Source organism: Sus scrofa, chromosome 1 (genome assembly GCF_054392235.1).
Source record: "Sus scrofa isolate SSC_HxYL_T2T_F1_AM1 chromosome 1, Sscrofa_HxYL_maternal_Yorkshire_Landrace_v2.0, whole genome shotgun sequence".
NCBI classification, from domain to species: domain Eukaryota; kingdom Metazoa; phylum Chordata; class Mammalia; order Artiodactyla; family Suidae; genus Sus; species Sus scrofa.
This window is the reverse complement of record NC_139383.1, coordinates 52,127,555-52,151,834: the sequence shown is the minus strand read 5'-3', so window position 1 is coordinate 52,151,834 and position 24,280 is coordinate 52,127,555. Positions and strand designations below refer to the sequence as shown.

The 24,280-nt window shown below is 35.7% G+C and overlaps 1 protein-coding gene across 50 annotated transcripts in view; it reads right to left on the bottom strand.

The window, feature by feature from the left end:
• RIMS1 (regulating synaptic membrane exocytosis 1) overlaps positions 1 to 24,280 on the bottom strand; it is a 462,151-nt gene that overhangs the window by 106,602 nt on the left and 331,269 nt on the right. For 17 of the 50 annotated variants that reach the window (XM_021072879.2, XM_021072942.2, XM_021072927.2 and 14 more), the window contains 4 exons: positions 16,957 to 17,028; positions 10,847 to 11,029; positions 9,662 to 9,774; positions 5,764 to 5,793 (listed from right to left, as the gene is read on the bottom strand). In XM_021072879.2, the coding sequence (XP_020928538.1) occupies positions 5,764 to 5,793; positions 9,662 to 9,774; positions 10,847 to 11,029; positions 16,957 to 17,028 (398 nt within the window). The remainder of the gene's footprint in view (positions 1 to 5,763; positions 5,794 to 9,661; positions 9,775 to 10,846; positions 11,030 to 16,956; positions 17,029 to 24,280) is intronic. The other 33 variants (XM_084959111.1, XM_021072912.2, XM_021073077.2 and 30 more) reach the window with 5 other exon arrangements.

The following is a 24,280-nucleotide window of genomic DNA, read 5'->3' as shown; positions in this document are numbered from 1 at the left end:
TACCTTCTACTCTCCCCCCACATATACTGCATGGTAGACATCAAGATTGAATGTCTAAAATATTTTGACTATACAGAAATGCCAAAGTCCTGGGTCATTTTCCTAGAATAAAAAGCATTTCAATTTGCAATGGTATAAATGTGCCAAACGGTTTCCCTTGCTCTTCTCTTGGATGTTAAGGATTATGCTACAATAACATAAACAATAAAATAAAAGGTAACTTCTACCCACGTATGAGAAACATAAAACACAACACATTAATAACACATGTTGAGTGATAAAACCACATCTCCTTTAAGGGCTTTTAAAGACAATAACCTGTGTTTTGGTATAGACAACTGTAATGGAATTATGATGTAAGTGAAACAGGTAATTTGTATATCATCATTCAAATCTCACTGCAGCCTAAACCACGAGGCCATCTCCTGTTTTAGCATGCTGATTTCCACTCATTTGTCTAAAACAAAGCCAAGATTTCCAACCCCTGATATCACGTTCAGTGTCAAAGTTGCCAAGCCCAGAGTAACACTGAAAATATTAATTAGATTCTTGACAGATAAGAAAGTCAGACGGGAAATAACCTGTCATTTTACCTTGCCCTTTTGTGTTACATGGGGTAAAATAGCTTTTTACATGTATCTTCATTTTGAGAGGGAGCACTGTCTTCCTGCTCAAGTCTTTCTTAGAATACAATCTTCATGAAGCGTAGTCCATGGAATTAAAGCTTCTCTGCGAGAATAACAGAATCACTTCCTAAGGGGTCATGTTGTTTATCCTAAGGGATCTCTAATACGTTTACCCATCATTTTTTTTCTTCCATTTTTTTTATTACTCAAATGAATTTATCACATCTGTAGTTGTATAATGATCATAACAATCTGATTTCACAAGATTTCATATCCATCATTTTTTGTTGTTATTCCAGTTCCACTGACGGCAACGGAATTCATCCTGAGAGGCTTGATGTGGCATAACTACTAAATTCAATATCTCTTCCCATTTTTTTCTGTAAAAAGTGTTTGCAAATCATACAATTTGCAAAATTTTTGCAAATATTTAGGGGAAGTATACAACTTTAGAGGGAAAAAAAAAACAATTAAAGAGCCCATCCATGGCTAGACATAAGCCTGCTTTCAATTTTCTCTTGCACCACCCACAGATCCCAGGGAGAGAGGGCAAGCATGTACTTTCTCAAGGGCATTTCTGGCAAGTTGACTCTTGGTTGATTTAAGCGTTAAATATCTGGTTTTAAAAGTCTTTAATACCATCATAAATAATCGCATTTGAATCAGAAGAATGGACAAAATGTGTCAAAACCAAGAGTTTGGAACTGTTTTATACATCCCTACAGTTTAAAGAGATGGCTACAAAGACACTGATGCTTATGGGTTCATGGCAAAAAGAGAAATGGATAAATGAGACATTTTACTAATGGAGCTCTAAGTATTTACGAATAAACATTCATGAATATTCATAATAAATGTACAGAAAAAGCAAAGCCCTAGAAGATTAAGAAATAAACTTTTGAAATCTTAACATACAGTGACAACAAATGAATCACCTGGTAGGTAATATGCTCCTACTCAATATGCATCTAAGAAAGATGTAAAGAATATGGAAATCCTTTTCTACTTAATGGCGGTTAAAATAATGATGCTTCTTAAGAATACACAAATTAGTTTACTTATTTTGGCAAAAGTCAAGTTACATAATTTTTCCCAATGGTGTTTCACAACCATAATATACTATTAAAATAAGTGTGCAACTACCTAAACAATAACTAATGTAACAGAAAATTATTAAAATCTTTTTCACTTTTGTATATGAATTACACTTAAATTAAGGTTAATACTAATAGTTGCATAAAAATTGTATTTTGCATGGCTTAGCATTCAAAACTGCTCTTGCCACCATTTCAAAAGGGAACGTACAGGTAATTTATTTGAGCATTTTTTTAATACAAACTTAAAAATACAGCTGACTAGAGATAATCCTTAAAGGGCACATCTGACTTGGTTACAGCAATTATTAGATACTTTGTTAGTGAAACAGGAAAACAAAATGCAACAAAGGCTATTGACTGTTTGTTCCTGTTCACACTACTGAGTCTCTTGAACTCTAATTACTTTTCATTCTCTATTTGTGTAAACTATACACTTCTTATGATAAAGGAAATTTATATTTGTGGAAAAGACAATATCATGTGTTTTGTTATGATTCAAAATTGCTTCCAAAAGGCAAAATATTAAGGCACTTAAGAAATATTATCTTAAAGGCATATATAAATTAGAAATTTATTATGATAATAACATTTTTCTCTCACCTTGAAGTCATTTAATTTCTGGTTCTGTTTTGATCTTCTTATATCATTATTTCGATGCCCCCAAACTACATTCATGGGCTCTTTAAAACTGTCCAAGAAATGTAGCAGAGAGGGAAAAATTGGCTTACTTATAGAATGAATAATTGAAAATATGCCTACAAAGCAGTTTGTGAACCCTAAAAAAGATATGGTCTCTCAGCTTCCAACATAAAGGAGTGAGGTAAAAGATAAATAACCAGGTAGGAACATTTCTAGTTCCTCAGTTTACTTTTCAACCCCAGGATGGTGTATCTTTAGTCAAATATACTGGCTTTGTTTCCTCAAGTTGCATGGTTGTTTGAAGAGCAACCCATGGTATTGGAAGATTTAGCAGAATGGCACAAAAAACTGAGTCCTCAGGGGGAGTAGGCCCTGGTATTGTGGGTGGTGGGTGTCCCAGCTACATAGGACAGTGGACAGAACATGGGCCATAGCTCTGCTACTAGAGGCATCCTCTTAAGCCCTTTGCCCTCTTTCTATGAAACAAGTCATTACACCTTAGGGTTGTGCCCCTGTTGTTACTGTAGTTGTGTGGTTCCGTGTGCACAATGGCTGTCTGAATGTTGAGGGGGCTAGAGAGCAAAGTGGTAAAGAGTATAAAGTCTTTGAAGTGAGGCTTGAGTGCAGGTCTCAGTTCTACCACTTCCCAAATGAATGACTGACACAGGGCCAAGTTTTGTATGTCTCTCATCTTTAGCTGCCTTTAGTTGGCAAATGAGAATATTAAGAGTTATATCTCAGGTTGTAAAAATAGAATGCAATAAATACATGACACTCTCAGGCAAGTCACCAACAGGGGAAGTGTTAATAAATTCTATCTACCATTTAAAATGTTAATGGTATTTTACTCTTCTCTGGATGTGCTTCACAAAAAAAATGCTTTACAATTATATGCGGAAAATTATATACTGGCCCCCTACAGTTAGAGTGACCAACCATCCCAGGATACCTAGAACTGTCCTGGGTTTGGCATTGAAAATCTTACATCTTGTTAAACCTCTTTATTTCATCCTTCACAAACTGGGGCCATTGACTGGCTTACAAGTTCATCTGAAATTCATCAAAAGCAAACTCTCACTAGGGGTCCCTCAGCCTCTCACCATTAGCTGGCCTAGCTGGGCCAGGCTCCATCTACCCAACGTACACTCAAGATAACCTCATTCTCCAATATGATCGACCCCAGTAAAGATCAGCTCACAGCAGCAGGGTTTCTATACCAAACAACATATTTTCTTTCCTGTGGGGCATGTGAACCTAAAATTTGACTCTAAGGAAATTTCTTGAATTTGCTTCTATCTTTTCCGGGCTTTCCAAGCTTTTCACGGTTAAGCTGCTCCCTGAAATCCCAGAGGAGAGAAGCAGCATCCTGGGCTGCTCTCTGCTGCTCTGGACTGTGTTTTGGATGTACCTCTTTAGCTGTTTTCAGCCAAGTGGTCCAGTCTATGAAGCTTATCCACAATCTGTGTCCATGGAGGACTTGGAAGAGGGATGACACATCTCAGCCAGGACGTAGCAACCTTGTGAAAGTGTAACAACCTGACATGCTCTGTAGTGAGGCTATAAAGGTGCATGTGTCATACCCCTGAGCTGTACAACTCATGAATTTTGGTTTGTTTTGATTAACACGTTACAGCTTTTGGCTTGTAATAATACAGATGGAAGACTCTCCAAATGAAGAATGATTACATTTTCCTTTCTTTTGGCTAAATGGATTAGGTCATGACCCATTTCCAACATAAAATGTTAAAGCTTTTGGTCTACTAAAATTTATCTTGCAAATCTAAATAAATTCTTCTGAACATAAGCACAAACAAATACATTGGCCATTTTTTGTACTCCTGAACCCAAATTTGTGTTTCTCATGCCTGAATTAAAAATGCAAGATGGCCCCAAAACTATGCAAAGCCTAGAGACCAAAACATCTTGATCTCACTGAACAACATTTTATTTTTATTTATTTATTTATTTGACTTTTTAGGGCCACACTTACAACATGTGAAAGTTTCCAGGCTAGGGGGCAAATTGGAGCTGCAGCTGTTGGCCCACACTATAGCCACAGCAATGCCAGATTGGAGCTACGTCTGCAACCTACATCACAGCTCTTGGCAACGCTGGATCCTTAACACACTGAGAGGGGCCAGAAATTGAACCTGTGTCTTCATGGATACCAGTTGGGTTCGTTACAGCTGAACCACAATGGGAAATCCAACATTTTACTTTTTATTGATATCTATTGCCTAGTATGTCAGACACTTTGCCAAAAATATGCACTATGTGCCAGAATATAAATAAACTCAAACTAAAATAAGTGATTGAATATTACCTCCCATTTTAAGTCTGTGACATTGAGAAACATACCTCAATATACTCAGAGATAGATATTTGGGATTTATGCCTATTAAAATAGGATACACTACTGTATAGAGGAAGGAGGCCAAAAGTAAGAGACATGGGCTTGTAATCCATGTTGCATCAGCAGTGTGAATGAGTAATTGTGTTAGTCTCTCTAAATCTGAGTTTCATCTTCCATAAAATAAGAAAGATGTTACTCTCAGAACTAACTTTAAGGGTTACTATGGACAACACATTAATTCAATCATTAATCCTCAAATATGGAGTCAATGTACTTTTAATAAATTATGCAGCATTATATAATTTTTAGAGTTATTAATAGGATTATTTCAATAAGCTGAAAACTCATATTCAAATATGTAACTATTAAAGCCAACAGCAGAATAGGGTGACACATGCGAGTGGGGTGAGATCAGCATCTGCTTGGGACTCAAGTCCAAAGACCAAAAATCAAATGTGATCCAAAGGACCATAAGGTAGGTCAGCAAGGTGCCAGCACAGCAGGCTGAATGGGTTTCCTCTTGTGCCCCTTGGGAAGAAAGAACTGAGGGGTGTTATAACACTACTGAGGCCCAGAGGAAACATTCAGGCAGTTACTTCCCAGATGCATGACTGCAGGGGGCCAAATATTCCACAAGGTTACTACTGTGTAGAAGAAAAATATGGGGATTTTTTTTTACTCCTTGGCACCAGATATTATCCTGAACAGAAAGTAAGAATTAAACCCTTTATCTATGAGAGCAAAGGAATACGACCAAACAAAACCATATAAAAATATGCTATTTTTTCCCCAAAGAATTATTTTCTAGTTGCCAATGTGGATAAATTAATTTTGAAAGAAAAATACTCTTAATTTTAATCTTCTCCCCTTTGATGTGAACTGTTCGGAATACAAAACAATACCAAATGCCCTAGAAAATCATTGCAGGGGAAAAGCTGCCCTATTAAATAATTTTGCTCATTATTTCAATAAATACAATTATATAACTCATGTACTATAAAAGAAAATGAATGATGTTAAATTGTTAAAAAGTTACATTAATATTTACCTTTTGTGGATGAGTTATATTTTTCTTGCTCTTCAATGAATTAAATGCACATAATGATGGAAACAAAAGAAAGAAATCAGCAAATTTATAGTTAGACATGGAAATGTGAATCAACAATGGCATGAATAATAAAAATACATAACATATAATGTGACATGATAAACTGCAATGACAAACCATGAGGAAGTCTAAAATATGGTACTAAAATTAATCAAAGAAAGAATGAATACAGTAAGTTAAAGATTTAAAATAAAAACAGAAACACCAGGAAATTAATATAGTTGACATCTTAAGTATATTTTGTGGTATTTTTTTCTTGTCTTTTAAAAACTGCAAAATATTTTAGCACCCACTTTACTAAAACATTTTAATTTTAATTCACTGTGACTTTTTATTGCAAATGCATTTAAAAGCATATTTAATATTCATAACTAACATTTTCATTTAAAAAATAACATTTCAGATCATCTGAAATTTCATACACTAAATAAAAAACAAACTGCATTTTTTACTAGACAGCAGGCATTTTCTTTTCAGTATGGAAAATATTCTATAACATTTTCCACATGGAAAAAATATATTCTAATTTAAATAAGCCTTTCTTCTGTCTCAAATTAATTATATTAAAGTATCTCAAAGTGAAATTGTTCTTTGGAGTCTATATATCTCTGACATTCCTTCGGCTTTTATCTACCTCCGTTTTGGTACTGCCTATTTACTGAGAAATAATGGCCTATCTAGATATTTTGAAGGCAAATGCCAATTAGTTTTAGGTAGCAGATATACTAAGAGAACACATAAAACATAACTGGCACATCAAGTGTTAGTTTATGAATGGTCTTTAAATGTGCCATCTTTAAAAGACATTTAGGTTGCAAACACAAAAACTCACTCAGTTGGTTTCAGAAAACCATATATTGTTATGCAACCAATTACACTGGTTTCAGTCTCACTTTGCTTAAGGGCTACATTGGAGCACACCATTGGAATATACCCATAGAAATGTCCTGGAGTCTTTGTTCTCAATTAGCACATACTTAGACTTACCAAAACTTTAAGGCTACTTTACAGCTACTTATTCAAAATGTATCTTGTAATCACGCCTCATCTTTTTCCCCATCCTTTAACATAATCAGAGTCCATATAGCAAATAGGCTAGCATTACTTTTAAAATAAACTTTAAAATACATTTAAAAATAGGTAAACATGTCTTTTTAAATTACATGTTAGCCTTTAAAATAATATATATTGCTTTTATCATACAAAAAGAGAGTGGTAACATCGAGAAAAAAAAAAACGCATCCAAAAATCTAGTCCATCCATGATAAAATAGATTAGCCTATATACAGAAACTATGTATACATAAAGTTATTTCATATGTTCAACAAGAAGTTGTATTACTACCTAGGAATCTAATCCATTTGAAATATTTGCTCTTACCAATCAACTGCTTATCAACTCAGGTGTTTTTTTTTTTTTTAAGAAAATTACCCCCTTTGTTAAAAATAAATAAACATAAAAGACTGAAAAGAAGGAAGTCAAGTGTGGCAGAGCCTTCATCCATTGCTAATTAAACTGTATTCTGCATTAATCTTCATAGAAGACAGAAGTACATTTTAACACATAATGCCAAAAGAAAAAATGACATGATTCTATAGCCCTGAGACCATTCATGAAATCAACCTTAAATAGAACCAGCTAAATTCTGCCTAGCCCATACATCAAATCAGAAGTTTACTTTTAGAAACACATTTTAGGGCACACAAAGATGTCATGTGAACAGTTCAGTCTGAAATAGATCCATAATAACGGCAGACAGTGTCATCATTTACCAAACGTCCCAGAACACATATTAACAGTATACAGTAAACTGGATCCATTTTAATTGTAGAAGAATACCTAGATACAGTAATACATGTTTGTTGTCATGTTTTTAAAAGGTAGTAGCTCTCTGACTCTTAAGATCACAAATTTCAGGAAACTCAAGTAACAAGTGTCTACTAATGTATTTGTGATGTTAAACATCAAAATAACTCCATCAATTTCACTCTGTCACTCCTTTCTTCCCACCTCAATTCAATCCTTACAAATTGGTGATTTCTCTGAAAGACAACTGTGAATATGAATATCATAAAATGACAATGTTGATTGATATTAACAACAGAACATGAGATTGTATAAAAACCAAAATCCAGCATACAATCCATTTGACTTTGGAGAAGCAATTCTTATTTCTACAGAATAATAAAACTATAATCTCACTATATCAGAGTTATATGCCATACCCTTATATGCTTTTGAACCTGAAGTATTTTAGCAACTGGAGGAAATGCAAAGAATTTTAGAAACACATGCTTTTTGGTTATCAACCTTTAGCAAAATATGCCCAGTAACACTGAGTTTGTAGCTGAACACTAGAATCTGTAGTTCTTTTAGTTGTGCAACAGGAAGTTCGTGAATCGATAATTTAAATAAACACCAAATTATTTGAAAGTAAATTTTAAAACAATTTCATCTAGGCTATTACTTAGTACAGTTTTAATAATATTAATTATGAATTATCTTCTCAAAATGTTCCCAGAAAAAAGAAAGTTTGTTAAACCCATGAACTGAGAATCCTGGTGAATTAATTACAATTTTAGAAAAGAAATTCAGAGTTTCACATAGCCTCATATTTTCCTGATTAACTAAATGAATATACCCTTGTAATAACCCTGAATACTAAAGCATGATAAATCAATAGAAAGTATGATTTTTTAAAAAAATAACCAGTTTATTGTAGCAGCACTTTTTTATCAATAAGTTGATACTTCTTAAACACTATACTAATTTTTCTATAACCAAGTTTTCTGTGTACAAACTCTGCCATATCAGTCTCTGTAGCAACGTATTTATCTTCTTAGGTGTCTAACATTTATGTGATACACTCGGTGAAGCACTTTAAAGTGAAACACACAGCCAATACCCTCAATATAGAATGAAGTACACAAATTTTGTATCAGCAACAACCAACACTGCTGAAAAAAATATTCAAAATGTTAACCTTTCAGTTGTTTCATAGGGATAAAGATTTTCAATACATGTTTTAAATATAAGTCCACTGAATTTATATTACAACCTCAAATTAAACATTATTTCAGTAAACTGCTTAACAAATCCCTGGTAAGACCTATGTGATAACATACACTGATAAATCATTTTACCTACTGAGAAATGAGAAAGCACCTTGGGTCACACGATAAAAAACAGTGACCCTTTTAACCCAGTATTTAAATCACCCAGCCCAGGTAGGTTAGTGAATTTAATTTCCACTAGCAAAACACTCTCTCCCTCCCCCATTCTCCCCACCCCACCCTCTTTTTCTAGGAAGATAAAACAAATGTGTATATGCTTAAAATAAGGGGATTTTAAGTGACATCAACTGTTAAAAAACACTAGAATGTGTGTTCTCAGTCATTTTTTCATCAACACACTTACATTAAAAATATAAGATATTGCAAGTAAGTTCATTAAAAAACACTAGCAAAGCCGTCGATAAGATTGTTTCATTTTAAAATATTTAAAAAAAATAAGTCTTTTAACACATAAAATATGATATTATACTGAGGTTTTTAAAGTTTGATTTTCTTCCTCTGTACCTTTGGCCAAAGTGTCTCTAGGGCTCAATCTGTTCTTTTAACTGACCATCAAAAATTCATTCATCCACTCACTCAGCAAAAACAGCATATATGCCACAAACGGTTATAACTTGGTGCTGGGAATAAAAGTCTAAGAATCTTGACTTCTTAGGATTCATCAAATTACACTGACCACAACACTATTCTTTTAATAAAAGGAGTATAAGAAGAGGTGGCTTTCAAATCCAAGATCTGGGCAATGATCTCTCTTTATGGGATACCTTGTTCTATACTGCTGCTTCTCACTGGCACTTGTGGGAGCTGTCTTCCCCTGCGGCTGCTGAAGGCTGAGTCTGCAGGAGGAGACTGGGTGGGACTTCCTTGTCGGTGCATCCTGTGCAGAAAAAACAAAGCAGGCAAATGAAATGATGAAATCCCAAGAGGGAACGACAAAAATCTTTCCCTTCTGCCTGTCACTATTAAAACAGACATAAACCACTTAACTGGGCCTTCAGAAGCAAGAGCAATTACTTTTTATGATGTGTGTAAAAGGAAGATTACCAAAATGGTCCACAAGAGATGGGACACTATTGGCCACATGCAGGTCTGCAGAACGAACTCCTGAACTGGGCAGAATGAAACATACTTCTTTTCATTAACTTTCTACATAGTTGTGGCTTTTTGTTAAGTTATCCATTGTCGGTAGTGCTGAACCAAATACATCTACTTACAGCCTCCGAATCTCATCATGGGTAAATTATTCGAGAAAGGCTGTTGCCTTAATTGCTACTATATTGACATGCAGAATTATTTATAGATGCTAAGAATAGTTCTAGCTGCAGACTTTTATAAATTACCACTCACTCGTACTTTACTTTTAAATAGGAAAAAAAACCTCAAAAGATATTTTAAGAAGTAATGTTGGGCACATGCTAAGAAATACACTGGTGCAAAGATCAAAATTACACATACAAATTTAAGAAGAGTACAGATATGCCACTACTGTACAGGAGTAAGCCAACCTCCATCTGCTGGCATTCAAATTTTTTTTCTTTTTTTTACTTAAGAACTTTAAAACACTCTAAGATTTTACTGAACAGAGATAAAAGTGTTTTGTTTTTTTTTTAATTCCTCTCACACTTTATAATTCAAATACACATTTAAGTTCAGGTAATCTCTTATAAAGAATTTCACATAATTAAAAAAATTATATATGAATATGCCACAAACAGATGGAAGGACATAACACAGCTAAATTTAATTTTCAATGATAGCTAGTTGGCAGGAACTATAGAATAAATACCACCAGCACAGTGAAGATAGATGCAGGAAAGGGAGAATGTGAAGAGGGTTAAGTGTCACAAAGGAAGGATTAAGAACTATGGTGTTGTAATGAGTGACAGCGTCGAGTGTTCAGGAAGGAACAAGACCACAGCAAAACCCGGAGGCAGACATGGAACAGCGACCTTGTCAGGAGCGGAGAAGGTGGTGCCGACCCTCCAGGGACAAGGTGGTGCATAGAACACAGTGTTCTGACACTAGGGTGCTCACTCGACCTGGAGCGAGCGGGATGTTTTCCCCTAAGGACTGGCTGATCAGTCGCTCTTGGGGCTGCGTATCCCCTTCTAGAAAGACATGGTGGGAGAACCCTAAAACATTAGGGTCAGAAAAGATCTTCCGTCAGCAGGTTCACATTAACTTCGATACCAACCCATCTGTCCAAGGAAAACCTGGTTACTCTTACACGACAGTGATTTTAAAACCCAGAAGAAAACTCATCCCACAGTTACTCAAATAGACTGCAAATCAAACTGATGAGTTATCAGGAAAGTGCATGACCTGTTGTGTTGAGAAGGTACATCTAGTTCCTTTGTTTTTCCTAGAGTGTAATAAACCTCTCAAGTTCCATGCCCATCTCTGGTTTCTTACTGAGCTGTATCTCCAGAGAACCAGAGGTCAATAAAGAGATCCTGACTGTATGTGTGAACACAATCAGAATGGTGATCACAGGTATTCTTCACATGCTTGACTTCAAGAAGAAATAATTCACTAGTGAACTCTGTGTGTATCTTTACGACACTCTTAATTTTACTCTGCAATAAGGAAGTCTGTACCAATTAGGTCACAAAAGGAAGCTAACTTCTGAGCTTAATTTAAGTACACCAACAAATTAAAATGATACTGTAAGATGGGGAATGCTTCATTTCTGAATTGACTAAATGCAAATGGCTAATATATGGATTTAAAAAAGACATGTCCTCTAATGTAATAAAGCATCTGAAGGTATATTTGTCCATATATTGACAATTATCTTAATACAGTGTTCAAAATTATTTCGAAGCCAACTTTTGAATTAAGAATTAAAAACTTGCGTTTATATGTGTGTATATATATATATGCTTGTTTAAAGCATTTTTTTGCGTTTATATATAAGAATCAAAAACTTGTGTTATATGTGTGTATACATATATGCTTGTTTAAAGCATATTATTTTGCTTTTTTCATCATTTTCAGTATGTATTTTAAATAAAACGCACATTTAAAATCTAGAAGTTGTATTACTTTTCATAAGACAGAAACCATGCAATAACACTTCATCCTTTTCAAAACAATATTCTAAAATTCAATTAGGTATTTTAATGTGTGTGAGGATAAAGAATACATATTGATCAGAGGAGGTACATTAATTATTGAGTGCTTTATTCAACTTATATTTGGATTGACAATTTTTCTCTTAATTAGAATGATTTTCCCAGCTATAATTATTTTGATTCAGGTTATCTTACCTCTATTTACAAACAATAAAATGGGAAAATGTCAGATTTTAGAGCATAAAAAGGTATAGCTTAGGTCTTAATGGTGCATTTTATCTTCTGCATTTTTTCTCTGGATTAATGTATTATCAGACCTTAAGGCAGATACCAAAACCTGGACTGTCACTTCAATTTCCAAATTAAAAGAAGAAAGCACTGACACACATATATCAAAACCGTTCATTCATTTTGGATTGACTTCTCACATTAACTCAACTCTACAGAAGTGATTTACATGGAAGGCTGCATGATCAAGTCCTTTCCAGTGATAAAGAATGAGTTTTCAACTATTACACTTTAAAAGCCATTGTCATGAGAACAAACTTCAACACTCCTTGTACTAAATACTGTCCAAACGTGGCTTGAAAATTGAATAGTACAGATTTTACCCTCATACTGAGAAATTCCATGGATCTTGAGATTTCATTAAAATCTTGCTTCTTCATGCAATTCATATGCACTAAAAGGACTTCTTTGATGTGACCTGAAATGTGAATCACCAAGGTGGCCCTTATGTGGCCCTGAACTAAATGGCAAAAATATAAAAAACAACTTCAGGGGCAAATAAATGGCTTTTTGATGGTTACCCAGATCTTACAAGCTATGAGGGGGCAGAGCCTGAGAATAGCACCTCCTGCTGGGGGTTAATCATTTAGTGCCAAGTCTGTTTTGCCTTTTGACATGAACTGAAAGTCCTTGAATGACAGAACAGTTCCTGCCATCAGACAAACTGTGACCAGTATGAAAGCGCAGACCAAAGGGGAGGCATAGAAATTATTTTGCTTGAGAAAAGCGAGGGAAGTGGCAGTGAGACTGAATCCCAGGAAGGGAAATGGGAGAGAGTGAGAAAGAAGAGCCTGGAGAGAGAAGAGCCAGGATGTACAGTTTCTTTTAGACAAGAGGAAAGGGAGATTGATCAAGACGTTCTGAGGTACAGGAGGAGAATTCAGGCTTTTTGATGAAATGGGATGTGCCAAGAGTGTAAGGGTTGGAAGAGTGAAAGTGATTAAGAACCAGCTCAGTAGAGAATGGAACAGGGAGTAATAGAGGAGGGAATAAAGGAAATGATGCTGACAACCATTCCTTCCTAATCAGCACCATGGCACTGTCTACACATGCCAGGCACTAGTGTGTGTGTGTGTGTGTGTGTGTGTGTGTGTGTGTGTGTAGGCAGATGTGTGTGCATGCATATAGTGTGGTGGTATACATACCACATACATACTTACATGTGTCCATTTTTTGCATTCTCACAACAGCTATAAGAAGTCTTATTATTCCTATTTTATAGATGGAAGAACTGGTGGTCACAGAGTGAGTTGCAAAAAGACAAAGAACTAATAGGATAAAGGCAGGATCCATGTGTGTCTATGAAGCTCCAACACTGCTCCCTTTTCTGACTTTGAGATAGGGTTTGTCTCTATACCATGAGAGGAAATATGGTAATTTCACATCCATGAATGGATTGTTAATCTTGTAAAACAAAATATAAATATATGTCCAGGTATCAAACTGTTTGACAAGATTTAATAGAACTGTCTTTTGAGAATTCATAGGAACAAAATGTATGGAAAATGATATTTAATGACTACCTACTCTGCTTTATATGTCAGTACATAGTATATTTTTGATACAAAAATAATGACATTTCTACAGTAAAATAGCACTTCCATCCTAACTATGTCTGTCTCTAGCTGACCAACACCAAATGCATATCTAAATATTTACCACTGAGTTCAAACCTTGCTTACTGCTTACTCTCTTCTTCCAAGACAGGTGTTTTGATTTGAACTTAAGAAAACACATTTCCCATCAAAACCTTAGGTTGTTAGATATTTCTGTTGCTGCAAGGAGATCTGTTGTAAATTGCTTCTATTGCAGCTTAAAAACATAGATCTGTGGGGTTTTTTTTAAATTGCTTTGTAAAGGATAGATGAGCATATGCTATTTAAGGCTAAGTGTATAGAATGGTTCCTCCCGTAAAGACCATTTTAGGCCTACAGGGACGTTTTTCAATGGTACCAGCACAACATAAATTTTGCATAGTCAAGCAATTCTAAAATCTAGTCCTCACAAAACATCTCCCAGCTTGGATGCAGTGTGCAAGTTCCACCAGCAGAAAAGTCCCAGAGTTGGATGTAGCAATGGTACGAGCAGTCCACAGAGCTGAACTCACAGGAGGGAGAAAGGTTGCACTTCTGTTGACTAAGGAGCTTCCTCAGAGGATCTGACGCTCTGCTTTCAACGGCTAAGCACCAAAGATGGAGGTCAGTTTTGCATTTCTTCTACATAGAATTGGTCACCATCTTTCCAAGTATTTTCTAACAAGGCTATTCCTCCAAAGATCAAAGTTTTTAAGGCCAAGAAAGCGCCTTCAAAATTATGATCATTACACAGGCAACTCTGCCAGAGGCCAAGGTATGACTATGTGGTATGACTCTTTTGGGAAAGCTGTTAACACCCAAAGGCTGAGAATCAGTGTCTAAATCATTCATACTGTCACCACGAGTCACCTATAGTTATTCGTCAACTCAAGGTAACATCTAAAGAAAAAAAAGCTAATGTGAACCTAGAAAACCCAGGCCAATTCTTCTTTTATAACTTGATAGTCAAGAATTCACTTAAAGGCTAGGCATGCAATTTATATTCTAACAAAATTGTATATCAACTATACTTTAATTAAAAGATAAATTTAAAATAAATAAAATTATTTTGATTACCTTGAAAAAAATCAATGAAGAGCTTCAGTTATAATCAAATAAATCCACATACCTAAAAGGTTTGAGTTTTCTATATTTAAAACCTCAAGGCAAAGTATTGTGAAGAATAATATGAATATGGTCCTTAAGCAGCAAACATTTGAGAATGGAGTCAATCAAGTCCTTGCTCATCTTATTGGAGGAAGGATTTGTATTCATCTACGGATATTTTCAGTGTAGCCAGGAGGATGCTCATATTTCACTCATCTGGGGTTAAGCACCTTCAGTTGACTCTAAAATCACCTAATGTTTTGTAAAACTATCCTGCTGTCAAAAAAACTTGTTCATTGAATCACCCTAAGTACAAAAACTGCACATGGCACTCACTCAACTAAATGGAATATAAAGAATATGAAGCTCAGAAAATACCTCAACAGTTGGGATTGTGTGTGCATATGACCTGGGGGAGGCTGTGAATGATGGCTGAAGATTAAAAAACGTGTCTAAGGAACTTAAGTCATTTAAATGCTGGTAAAGGGATTAGGCAATTAGGTAAACTGACATCAAAGAATATGTAAACAGTGGCATAATCAGTATTGTTTCATTACATTCTATCTATCCATCCATCCATCACCTGTTTATCTATCTACCATCTGTCTATCTTCCCAACTCCTATGCAAAACTGAATTTCTACACAACATTTTTTTCAGTTCCCAGGATCCTGTTCCAGTGTAATAGTCAATATCTCCATCAACCATTAGCCAGAACAAATTCCATCTTCCTTTCATAACGCTTGATGTGACTAATAACCTTATTTTTCTGCTCTCAACTCAGAAGTGGTATCCTCTAGAAGATTCCTTTCTTTGCTGCTCATTATTTTATTCCTGGAATTTAACACACTGCTTGGCACACGTTCGCTAATGGAGTGAATCACTGAAATGACCATAGACCAAGCCTACTGTGACAGCCCAACTGGTGTCTTACATCAACCCTTAGATCCTTTAATCCATCTCCCAAAGTGCTGTTAAAATGATCTGTAATTTTGGAACCCCAAAACAATCATCTCCCTCCCACCTTTACAGCTTATAAAGGGAACTGGACGAAGGAGAATTTGAAATTCTACACCATGGTCATTTTTAACTATCTCTAAGGATTTCTCCTGCTTTGTTTGTAGCCCTCTCTCCCATCTCCTGAATCCTCCCCAAATAGGTATGGTTTCCCCAAACTCATGTGGGTATTTAAAGCCTCAGTATTTTCTCATATTGTTCCCTTCTCACAGAATACTCTATCCTTCACGTCACTTTTATACACATTGATTAGTTCAAGGGACACTTGTTTATGAACTATTTCCTAATCTCACCTTGTAGCCCACTCTTTTCCCTGTGTTCTCATTGTACCTTGTGCAGACCTAGCAGCAGCTGTGACACTTGAACGTATGCTTTCATCTACGTCAATGTTACTCTGCTTACTCTCAATACTTGTTGGCTGTGTGGATCTATGTTAACTAGATTTTTGGTATATTTTTTTAATAGCAATGTAAGAAATCTGTCAGTATCTTGCACCTAAAGTACCTTTAAAATTTGTGGAAATGAATGAATTGCAAGCAAAAGATCACTAGTCCCGTAACCTCTACATTAGCTCAGCAAGTATCATTGACTGTAATATACAAGTAGACTCTTAGATTATCCATTTGTAGAAAAGAGATTTTTAAGAAGATGGAGTCATTCATATAAACAGCAGCCACTCAAAATATTTGCATATTTCAGGCAATATATTCATTGTTGACAGTTCAATGATCTCAGAAACAAAATGCATTGGATTTAATCATCTTCGGTAGTCAGAATGATCATTAAGAGAAGTGCATGAGATTTTTCTTCAGCCCCAAGACTCAGGCTGCCTTCAAAAGACCCATCTCTCATTTATTACTGAATGAGGCTATTTTCATACAGGAGATGTCTTCAAACATCACCATTTGTGTTTAAGCACTGATCATGTAAAACAAGAGTGAAGGAGCCCAGAATATCTTAGTGAAACAGAAGATGCCGCACACCACAACACCAAGCCTACCTTTCTGCATCAGCGGCAGTGCCTTTCCTAGTTTGTTTTTGGATGCTAGATCTTTCAGACTTTCTGGAGTGCCTGTGGAATGAAATGTTAAAGAAATACAAAATATATGATAAATCAAGCTAGGGTAATCTCATACAATGATAAAAGCAAGAGACATGAAAAATGGCAACTATTTTATCTACATGGTTTTGTCAGTCCATACATTCTAAAATAAAAGAAAAATAAAAGTCGGAATCGGTGCTGTGTGGAGGACACAAGGTTCCCAACAGGAGGCACAAGAGTCTGATGTCCCTTCAATCTAGGCAAGTAAGCCTATGGTCGTGATTTCATGGGGACTCCTGCTGGCAACTGTGCCCATCCCGAGGGACCAACGAACTCAATGGTGAAACGCAGTGATGATAAACATGGTGACAGTCATGATTTAGGTGCTGAAAGACCACACATGGGCAAAGTGCCCCCTACTTGGACAGGCTGAAACCTGGTGCTACAAAGATGCTTTCCTTTGTTTTTTTCTCCCCCAAAAGTTATGAAGAGAAGAGGAAAAAAGGCTACAGTGAAATGTGTTCGACATAAAAAAATATTTAAAATTCAACTATTCAAATTGTTTTAAAAATCATCATAAAGATATTTCTGCAATCATGCAGCATTTTCAAAAGCTCATCATACATAACAAATCAAAGAACTAATAAAGTTTCTAATTTACTCTGTTCTAAAAATATGAATGTACATTGAACATTTGAAACCCAAAATGCATTTTCCCATAGAAATAATGTTTATACATAGAGTTTACTTCCCCAAGGCTTCTTACATATGTCTACTTAACCTAAAATGTGTCTAGACTATAATATACATAAAATAAATATAAAATACTGGGGTCAAGAAACTCACTTACTAAAAAAGCCCAGAGAAACCATAGAAACATGTATTTTATCTTGATAATTTATCTACCATTTATCTTTATTTTTCTTTTCTGACATCCCTTCCTTCCAACAATGTCAAGAAGAAACCTGTCTTCTTTTGGAGATGTTATTTGCATATAACACATTAGTTTCAGGTGTGCAACATAATGGTTCAATATCTGTATATACGGCAAAACAATGACCACAATAAGCCTAGTTATCCATCACCACACTAGTTAGAAATGTTCTTTACCTGTGATGAGAACTTTTAAGATATAGTCTCTTATCTTTACTCTTTTTACTTATTAATGCCAGACATTCTGAGTGTCCAGGACACATTTAGTCCTGCTTGCACAGGAATGCACATCAAAGTACCAAGCCCTCCGTCACGGGCGTGTGCACCTCTGGGGACCCTCATCTCTTCCAACCTCTATCACTACTGCCCCAAACTAGTCTCCCACGATTTCACGCTCCAATTCACAGTTTGGGTTTTGAGTCTTGAGTTCTAGCTTTGTGATTTTCAGCCTTTGGTTAACGCTGACATCTCACTTCTAAGGAGGTGACAGAGGAGGGGCATCTCTCACTAAGCACTTCCCTTGACTAGTTGGAAAACAGGATATTCTTTGAGAAAACTGTGCCAGGCACTGGGGCAGGCAATGCCTTAGTTATGCATCTTAGCCATCTTTTAAGAAGGTGTTCTCTTCCCTTCACAGATGAGGAAACAGACTCAGGGCACAGCCACACAGCAGATGGACAAGCTGGGGTTAGAATGTAAGCCTGGCTCCTAAGCTGCAGTCATACACCATTCAGTAAAGAGGGTGTAGAGTTGACTCTGACATGCCCCTTCTGGGTGTATCTCTGTTCACAACAGGGAGAGACCCTGACACCTGGCACAGGCTTAGAGGCACAGAGGCTCTTGCTTGGAAACTAAGTGACAGTTCCTCTCTGCTTTGTGTGGCTAGGGTGCAGAAGAGCAGAGAAGGACTTAGCACATGCCTGCAATCCATTGGGGCTGGTTGCTAGTAGGAGAGGCTCATTCCTGAAGAAAAGGGAAGGAGATGTGTACAGAGCAGGAGGTGCTATAGGGAGGAGGGAGAGATAGAGTAGGAAGGTCTGCAGGCCCAGGGACCTGAGCTCAAAATAAAAGGTTACACATCCATTCTTTTTCAGATTCTTTTATCATCTAGGCTATTACGGAACATTGAGCATAGTTCCCTGTGTTATACAGTAGGTCCTTGTTGGTTATCTATTTTATATATAGTAGTGTCTGAAGAAACTCACTCATTAAATAAGCCCATATATATATACACATATATATGTGGGTATATATATGTGTGTGTGTGTATATGTTAATCCCAAACTCATGTAACTGAATCACTGTGCTGTACACCTGAAACTAACAATGCATTGCAAGTCAACTCTACTGCAATATAAAAGAAAAATTAAATTAACAAAGTCATATATCACTTGGGAAAATTTATGCTTGTCCCCAAGAGTGCCCAGGGGTTGAGAGAGCTTGCGTCCCTTGTCCCCCACTTTAAAAGAGCAAGAGCTGAGTGAGGACACACAGTTTCAGGCCAATTTATGAAACTCACTTTCACTAAGGGTTTTTACTCATTCACTTATTCATTTAACAAATATCTGATGGGCATATATACATGCCAGGTGTTGTTCTAGCTGCTTGGAATATGCCTGTGGACAAAACAGATGAAATGTCTGCCTTCAAAGAATTTACATTTTATCAATAGGAAACAAACAATAAGCAAAAACAAAGTAACCCCAAACCCCCCAACACAGAAAGTGTAGAACATGTTTGAAGAGGATCGATGCTAACGACCACCACAAGAAAAGTAAACAAGGGCAAGGACGCTTAGAAACAGGGGTGGGAGGGGGTTTTGGCACAGGTGCAGACTGCAGTTTTAAGAACGATGCTCTGCAATGTTCAGGTGATAGTAAGTGGATCAGAAGAAAAGCACTGAGAGGGGAGAGTTGGATGACAAGAGTTTGAGGATGGAGGGCAAGGGATGGGTAGTTGGGAGGTATCAACTTTCTACCTCCGCACAACAAAAGCATCATCACAGGCATCCTTTAGACCCTCTCTGCTCTTCTCCTTTCCCTAGTAATTTCTATTCGTCTGTCTAGATCCAACTCAGATTTTGCTTCTTCTCTAAAACTTTCAACTCTTCCTCTTTTCACCCCTAAAACTTAATGGATTCCTATTAATTCCTACAATGGTTATCACCATAGTCGGTGATACTAAGAGTATCTAACATTTACCAAAAACCTATCTAAGTTCATCCATTGAGAAGGTACTACCCTTCCATCGTTTCTAAGAATAAGAATGTTAAGGCATGGAAGGGTTAAGTGATTTGCTCTAACTCACATTATCCTCACATGTCAAACCATGAGGTACACTGGGGTCACTCATCTCAATTATCAGTGCATGTCTTGCATCTGTGGCATAAATGACATACAAAGCACAGACTCCGGAGCTAAACTGGGTTTAGTCTCCACTCTGTTTCTGACTAGCTGGATGATTCTAGTTGAGATACTCAACCTCTCTGTGCCTCAGTTTTTTCCACCTGCGAAGTGGCAAGAATAATATTATCACCTCGCAGATTTGCTAAGTGTGAATATTTCAATATTACTTAGTATTTGTATTGTTGTATTTTTAGTTTTCTAGTATTACATAGAACAAGGATTTGTAGTAGTTTTAGCATTACTTACAATAGGAAGAGAAAAATGCTATGAAAGTATTATTTAAAATAATAATGTATATTTGTTTCTTGACAGTACAGTCTCTTATTCATCCACAAAAGTATCAAACTCAGAATCAATACCCCATAACTGGGTGACAAATATTCATGCAGAGGTTCATGCATCTAACTTTTGTTTCTGTTTTAGTTTTCAAACCTCTTGTTTAGGATTGTCCTTTTTTTTTCTCTTTAAATGCCATTCAGACTTACTTTATTGAAGATTCTTCTAAAGATTTCTACAAAGGATATGTCTTTATAATTCTTCTAACCACCTGAAAGAATCTTCATGTTGAGTTAAACTGCTATACACTTGATTGTAATAATTCAATGTAAAGCAAGGATAGAGAAGAAAATAGAAAAATTTACCCTTTTCTACCCCAAATCCCAAGTCATAGCTATGAGTATATTGTATGTTTTAAACACAGATGTTCCCTGGAATGGAATCTTGTGATATGTAAATAGGAGAGGTTAAAACAATCAATTTATATTCATGTACTATAGTCCTGAAGCTACTGATCATGTAAATCATAAATCAGATCACAGTGAAAAGAACTGCCTTGTTCTTTACATTACTCTGTCCTAAGTTCCTCAGGGCCAGGGACTGTGTCCCTTTGGGTTATCACTGTAACATCAATACCCAGCACATAGTAGCTTTTCAATAAATATTTGTTGAATAGATGGTTTAAAAAGTAATATTTTGAGTGTTCTACTGGAATTTGAGAGTCTATAAAAAGTTATAGCCAAGGGAAACCTTAACTAGGTAGATGATTCAGCTTACATTAAATCAAATCAATGTAGATGTAAAACTTGGCATTGTTTTCTGGTCTTCTGTAAAACATAAAATACCATAAATAAGCAGTGGCCTCTGGTTACTGCCTTCTGCATGACCAAGTGTCAGTCATCACCACTGAGCCACGGCATGTTCATCAAGGTGCAACAGGGCAGCATGGGCTCAATTCTAAAGTCTTGAGGGACCCGAGAGTTCAGCTAGTTCATTCACAACTATCTATATCTACAGATGAGGAAAATGAGTCACAGGAAGGTTAAGTGACTTATCCAAGGGCTTACAGGCCTTAATCAGTTGGGGAGGGCACCATGTTCATGTCCCATGCCCCAAGTGTCTCTACCCACCCTGCCATCCAAAGACCTTAAGAGACCGGCTGTTCTTTGGAGGGGCCCCTTCATAAGAACAAACATAGCAGTTACACTGTTTCCATCATGTGTTAGTTACTTTGGGTTTTAACATGCATTTTGTTCTATTCAAAATTTTGTATCATTATTTTATTATTTGCAAAGAATATTTCTTTGGTTTAGATGTGTAAGAATCAGAAATTTTGAGTTTTTCTTTACTTCACAACAAGATCATACTCTTATCATCTTGGGCTCATGCTTCCTGGTTTATAGGGCAGAAAGGGACATTCAAATGGAAGGAATGGCCACAATTATCGTATTATTAAACAGGAGCAAGAGTAATAATCAGAAAAGTGGGGGTTCTCCTTTTTAAATCTAATTTTCTTGAAGTTCCATTTTCAATGATTATTCTCTATTCGATGACGTGTGAAGATTCACAAAATGTACTAATGAAAACAAAGAAATAAAGGCAATTGTTAGAATCTCTGTGTTCTTTTTCTTTCCTCATCAATAACTAAATTTAGTTAGAGAAATTCTCTGAAGACACTGGCAAGTACACCTTTTTTAAAGATATTACAACTCTATTAAAACAAAATTAATATGCTAATAAAATGAAAACATAATACATTCTGCTTTGGGGTAAATGCATAGTTCTACCACATAATTATCTTAAGTATCTATTCTGGCTGACCACCCAGATGGCTTAATGTGAAATGTAAATCTCCATCATTTTGTTTCCTCCTATGCTGGGGAAGAAAAAATTATGTTTAAATAGAACCCACCTAAATAAGAAATGTTCACATGCCGTGAAGATGGAGGCATGCAGCTAAGATGCAGTAAACCTTCCTTTTATTACTGATATTTATACATATAACTATAGACATTAAATTAAGTATTTCAGTATATGGGTACATCTCATTTATTCAAACAAAGGACATTTTTGAAAACCATATTAGAGGATGCCATGAAGCAAATGAAAATGATTACTAATGCACTGAATTTATAAGTGGTTCTACATTAACTCTGATTCTACATGGCAAGTATCATGAATTCTGGGAGTGAAAAAGTGGGTAATTTCTTTATTCCAGAAATATTTTCAATGGAGAAAGAAGATTCACCTACTTTGAATAAAAGGAAACCACCTGATACTTTTGGTTAAGCATTCATATAGGCAAGGAGCTGCTTCCAAATGACAAGTGTGGGAAATAATAGAAATTTGGTTATTTGCAAAAGAAACTAGAGCTAGATTAGCAGAATAATTCAGGAATTAATTTTTAGCACAGTAGGATACTTTACTTACTCTAATGAAGTCCTGGAAAATAGGGTTATTTTATCAAAGAGTTTCCACATTCATTTAACTCATATCAACAAACTGCATCCTTAAAAAAATATCATGTACATTGAAGCAATAACATTCTCAATCAAAACACTGGAGTCAGTAACTTCAAGCTAATGTAGTATTAAAATATATCTCAAAAAGTACCAAATAAAAAAATATTCCATCACCTTACATTTATTAGAATGGTCACTATCAAAGGTTTTCTAAAAACTTGAAAAGAATATATTCTGGTTTCTTGAAAAAACATTTACCAAAAAGTTTAATTAAATGATAATAGTAGTAATTTATATTTGCCCTTCACATTTAAGGATGATTGATTCAATTGTGAGAACCAAACTCAGAAACTTAATGCTTCAGGGGCCTATTAAAATGTATTTTTTTCAACGTTAATTTGAAGCCACAAATAGATCTCAGTTTTATTAAGACTGGTAACAAGCTTCATATATACAGATTCATAAAAGTTACTTTTACATGTTAAAATAACACCATTTAGAAATAAATTTTATTGTTATCAGAATGATGATTCTTAGACATTTCAATGTTTTTAGTAAAAAATCTTTGAAATAAATTTTCGCTAGAATTTTAAAGTCAAAAAACATTCCCTGGGGTTACAAATTTAAGTATATTTTTCTCATCATTGCTTAAAATAGTCTTACAACTTCTGGGAAAATTTCTAGATCTAGATAAACATGTTTCCATGTTAATTCCGAATAAATCTAAGATACCACTTGAGATGACATCAAAGTTCCAGGGCCAGGGATTGAACTTGTGCTACAACTGTAACCAGAGCCACAGAAGAGACAACATCAGATCCTTAACCCACTGAGCCAGGAGGGAACTCTGACATCAAGAATCCTAACTGTTAAAATTAAATTATAGAGAAATGCTACATTAAAAAGTGTGTATGTGTCTGTGGGTGTCTGTGTGTACACATTCACTAGGAGAAATAAGGCAGCAATTCAATGCTTTCCCACTTGCTAGAGAGCCCTCTTTAGCAAAAATTTACTTTTTGTATAACTATGCTATTTTAAAAATAATCAAATATGCCTTGATACAGGACATCCAAAGACAGATTACATAAACTGTCACTGATTTTAGAATATTGCTTTAGCTACCAGCGACCTAAGGCAAAAGTCACCTGATGCTCTACTTCTTATGAACATTTACTGTCTCAAAATCTGATCCCATGTTCACTTCAT